General features: G+C 34.5%; 1 protein-coding gene across 1 annotated transcript; it reads right to left on the reverse strand.

Moving 5' to 3' along the window:
- Nucleotides 1-1,576: 1,576 nt before the first annotated feature.
- Nucleotides 1,577-4,367, reverse strand: LOC142614728 (thioredoxin-like protein Clot). Its single transcript, XM_075787284.1, has 2 exons — nt 4,029-4,367; nt 1,577-1,983 (listed from the first exon to the last, which is right to left on the reverse strand). Exons 1-2 carry the CDS (start codon nt 4,171-4,173, stop codon nt 1,730-1,732), a joined length of 399 nt encoding a protein of 132 aa, XP_075643399.1. The 5' UTR covers nt 4,174-4,367; the 3' UTR covers nt 1,577-1,729.
- Between the last annotated feature and the right edge of the window lie 431 nt (nt 4,368-4,798).

Here is a 4,798-nt window from a genome sequence, read left to right on the forward strand (position 1 = left end):
GAATCTATACGCATATCCAACGATTAAGAAAGCTCCCATTTCTAATGATTAAGAAAGCTCCCATGAAATGGTAAACGGTTTTGTGTAGCTCACTTTGCTCAATTTTGAATTTGAATTTTTTTTTATATATTCTCTTGGATTTAGCTTTTCAGATTTTTTTTATTCAATTAAGGTATTTTATTTGTAATGTGAAAAGCCAAAAGCAAAGAGACATGCTTAAAAATCATGCAACACAATTCTTCTTTGAATCTGAAAATCATGCTTAAAAATTTGAACGTAATAAAAATTTTCAATAATGATATTTGATTAAAATTGTCTTAATCTCTAGTAAGGCACAATATGGTGTGTCTTCTATTAGTTTTTAGACCCCTGAAAAATCCGTAATTAACTAGTTTTAAGATTGAATTGTTGATTAGATTAATTATGCAAACATTTGGTTAATCTAGAAATTAGCAATATCATGCACAAACAGCATAAATATAAATGAACACAAGATATGATGACTTAGCTAAACCAATGCAACAAACTAGTTCTATAGTACAAACCTAGAGCTCGGACTTGGCTTTATCAATCCCAAAATGAACAAATCCACTATCAAATAGAAGTTTAAAGATTAATAAACTTAATTCTATGTAAACTTAACTAAAGTTACCAAACTCAACTCTGAGAATCATGGACTTATTTGATATGGAGATGTTTAACGTGAATCTCTAGTCGACGACTCCAATACTATGCTTGAAGATTTAAATCTAGCACTTTTGATGTCCAGGATTGAATGTATATTGATTTTCGATAGCGACTTTGAAAGCAACAAGCACAAAACCTTCAGATCTATAATATAGCAACTCCAAAGTCTTATTAAATGTGTATTAGAGTTTGTTTAAAACTTTAAAACCCAACTTTAAATACCCTTAGGTTGTTTAGACGAAACTCTAATCACTTCATGGGTTGATGGGCTGAATTCGAAGTCTATGCTTCGAAAATTGGTCATGGTGTCTAGAGGTGTCGAGCAGAACAATGATTTGAAGCTTCTGGGTGGCACCTACAAGTTACATCATTATCAAGACACTTTAGAAGTCCTAAAATAAACAATCTTGTTCATGTATTCGCCAATCTAAAATCTAAAAACCTGACATCTTTACTAGTGAACGCACAAGTGAACATACCTAGAAGGTGAGTAGATCAGTAGACGGTAGTATCTAGTATCCTTTTGAATGATTGGATTCCAATTATAATGAAAACTTCTAAAACCTTATTTGTGCTATTTTGATCAACTTAGCATGAAACTGGTAGAGCCTTACTAGGAAAGAAGTAAGGAAAGAAAGAAAATTGACAGTCAAATTCTTTCATTAATCTAATTGATTAAAAAAATCGGCATTTAAATTTAAAATTGAAGTCCAAATCATTCTCTTAAATAGTCCCATCCGAAGGAGGTCAAATTTTTATTTGTCATTTGGTTGCTTGTATCTCAAAAGAAATATTTTTGGATTTCTACAGCTCTGGTGCTTTCCTACCATCAGGAAAAAAATTATCATATCGGCTAATTAGCCACCATTTATGGCCTACATTTCAACAATAACACTAGAAAGATTAAAACTTTATTCCCTTGGCTGCTAAGTTGCGACACTATTAATTGGCCGTAGGAGGATACAGAGTAGAGTAATTGTTTAAAAAAGATGGTCTGAGAAACAAATGGAAGTGAAAGCCATCTTACATATGCAGAAAACATTCATTTGCCAGCAACAAGGGCATCAATTTTGTTTTCAAGGTGTGCTTCATGGTCTTCAAGGCGACCTTGGATAGTATCATTTTCCCAGCGGATTAGTGTTGGAACTCCTGTCAGCTTAAACCTTGAGTCTACTCTCCATGGATGCTGGGGATTCCTCCATGTTGGTCTATCTCCAACAAAAGCTCTCAAGAGTGCCACATCATCTGCTCCTGTCTCCAGCTTCTTGTAGATTACAGGTTCAGCTCTAACACAATCTTGCAAAGAAGACAACAAAGTGTCAAGATAAGGCATACAGTAAAGAGCTCACGAGGAAACACTTTTAAGTAACGAATTCATTGTCTGATGTTTTCATGTTTTACATAAAGCAACGGCTTAGCTACTCAGAAACTCAGGGTTAGTAGCAAAAACTTCTCCATCCACAAATAAAATTTGAAAGGACACTTTTGAATGCAATTGCAAATAAATACCAAAATTTTCAAACAATTTTTGGTCAGAAATTTCAACATTTAAGCTGCCATTATGGATTGCCATTCAACAGGGTACAAAACATGTGGGGAAAAGAATCTGCGCTTTGTACCCCCTTTCAAACTCTAGAATCTCCACCCCAAAGCTCCTCTCTCTCTCTTGCCCACCCCCTCCCCCCCGCCCTGCCCCCACCAAAAAATTAAAACAGATTAGAAGCAAAAGGTTGTACTCCAGGGTTACTTCATGTCTAATATTAAGGCAAACTATTTTATTAAGTTAGTGTTCCAACAATGCTCTTCAAATGTTATCACAATGCATCATGCAAATTTCAACGAAGTTTGTAACTAAATATGATAGTCCAAAAGGATTTTTTTTTTTTTTTATTCTCACCAAGGCATGGCCCTTTGGACCAACTATTAGGAAGTAAATTGCGAATACATGACCCCATCCGCCAGAACCATGAATCAAGTAATCTAGAAGAACTCCAATTGGGGATTGAACTGGATAGTTTCAACTTTCTTTGTCACTTTATATTCCTCTCCATAGGCTAGTAACTAGGAAATGAAACCCTTACTAAAACAAGTTAGGTAGAGATATTTCCAGACCAATCAAATATCCTTGGTAATCAATGACATAGTCAACTAGTTTACATTGCAATAAGTTTCTTTGAGAACGATTGGACGTCATAAACTGCAAATTATCCATCCACACGCACACACTGACACACATGTACAGTCTGCTAAATTCTATGTTGTATAAGTACTTATTTTGTTATATAATACCTATCCTCTTTGTTTAATCTTTTACTTTCTTAAGTTCAGAACTGGTGCCATCACACCTTATCCCATTTTCAAAGGTATTGGAATAGCATTTCTAGTTCTAATCTTTCTTCTCTTAGCCTCACTCCATCACTTCCTATTACAGCTACAAATTGACCACCAAATCTGCAATTTTCATTAGACCGTCTTCAGATTCTTGCATTCTTTCACAAAAAGATAGCTGCTTTTCACCTAAAATTATGGTTTTTCTATAAAAATCCCATATAGGTTTTTTAATTATAATTTTCTAGGACCGGGGTTTGGAATATATCATAAAATGGACAAGCTTGCACCAATATTTTATTTTCCCATTATTCCAAATGTAGAACAAGCCTAATCTAACATCCTCTTTGATGCACCAGTCAATTTTATGATAACATTCATCAATACAAACAGAAAATTTCTTTTTCACAGGCTATCACACATGCACCTTGTGGGTCAAGCACAATTACACCCACACCCCCATTCTTACGGGGGAAAGGAGTACCAATTAAGCTACAATTTATTGGCCCAATACAAATAGATGCCATAGGGCATGTCTGGTACTGTGTAATAGACCCTGTAATGTAAGAACATAACAAGGATTCTATTAGGTAAAAGATAAATACTTCACCTTTCAGACTTTCAGTAACAAGGAAAAAAAAAAACATACACACAATGACACACATACCAATACAAAAGCCATCTAAAAATCAAGGATAATTCTATTCTATGGCACCTCTATGATTTTTTGGAGAAATGATATCCCAATGATCCCAATGATCCTAACCATTCATTTCAATTGTTGTAATTTCAATCATTCATTCATGTAAATTTATCAAGATAAACTGGCTATCCCAATCATAGAGGAACATAGAAACACTCCCTAATCAATAAATTGTGACAAAATACCAAAAACCCACAAACAATTTGCAAAAATAAAATGAAAAATATCAAGAATTCTGTCATGGGATCATGGCAAAGAATACATATTAATTGAAAAAAAGGAAAAAAATTAAATTAAAAAAAAAAAATACCAGGGCACCAGCTGAGAGAGGTAGAAGGGTCTTTGTCAGCCAAGAAGAGAATGAGATTGGCTTTGTTATTGGGTGCTTCTGATCTGAACTTCTCGAACACAGTGTCAAAGTTTGATACTGTGGCGTCCAACTGCTTCATCGGCATTTTGGATTTTGAGTTTCTCTTTCTCTTCCTCGAACACTAGATTATGGTTTTGGAAAGAGACTGTGTCAAAGATGTTATGGTCGCGGTTAAGTGTTTCAATTTTATAGGATAATCTCAAGTATGGAACGACTGAAATGCCCTTTTACTTCTTGGTGTTTGTGGCTTCGTTCTTAAGCACACGATTCACATGTGCCACTCAAAACAGCTGATTTCGGGGACATATGGAATCAGTGCATACCGAGAGCCAAACCGTTTTTTTTTTTTTTTTTTTTTTTTTTAAATTTAAATTTTCGGCCACGTTTTAGGAGTTTTTACCGGACTTGACTGGCTCTTAGTTTCCGGTTGAACTGGTTGGACAGGCCGGTCCGGTTTTTAAAACAATGCCTATAACTCCTCATTAACCTAACCAATTAGCATCTTCACTTTTTAGAATAACTTCATAGTAGGATTTTTATAATTTTATCCATTCATATATATATATATATATATATATATATATATATATTTTAAAGGTTGATTCTCTTACTCGAACTCACAATCTATTGTTTTAAGTGAAAAGCACTTATCGAGGCACTTAAACCCAACTTTTATTTTGCTATGCGTCCGTTTGGGAAACGCTGAACGC

This window comes from Castanea sativa, chromosome 11, assembly GCF_040712315.1.
Source record: "Castanea sativa cultivar Marrone di Chiusa Pesio chromosome 11, ASM4071231v1".
In the NCBI taxonomy this organism is placed as follows: domain Eukaryota; kingdom Viridiplantae; phylum Streptophyta; class Magnoliopsida; order Fagales; family Fagaceae; genus Castanea; species Castanea sativa.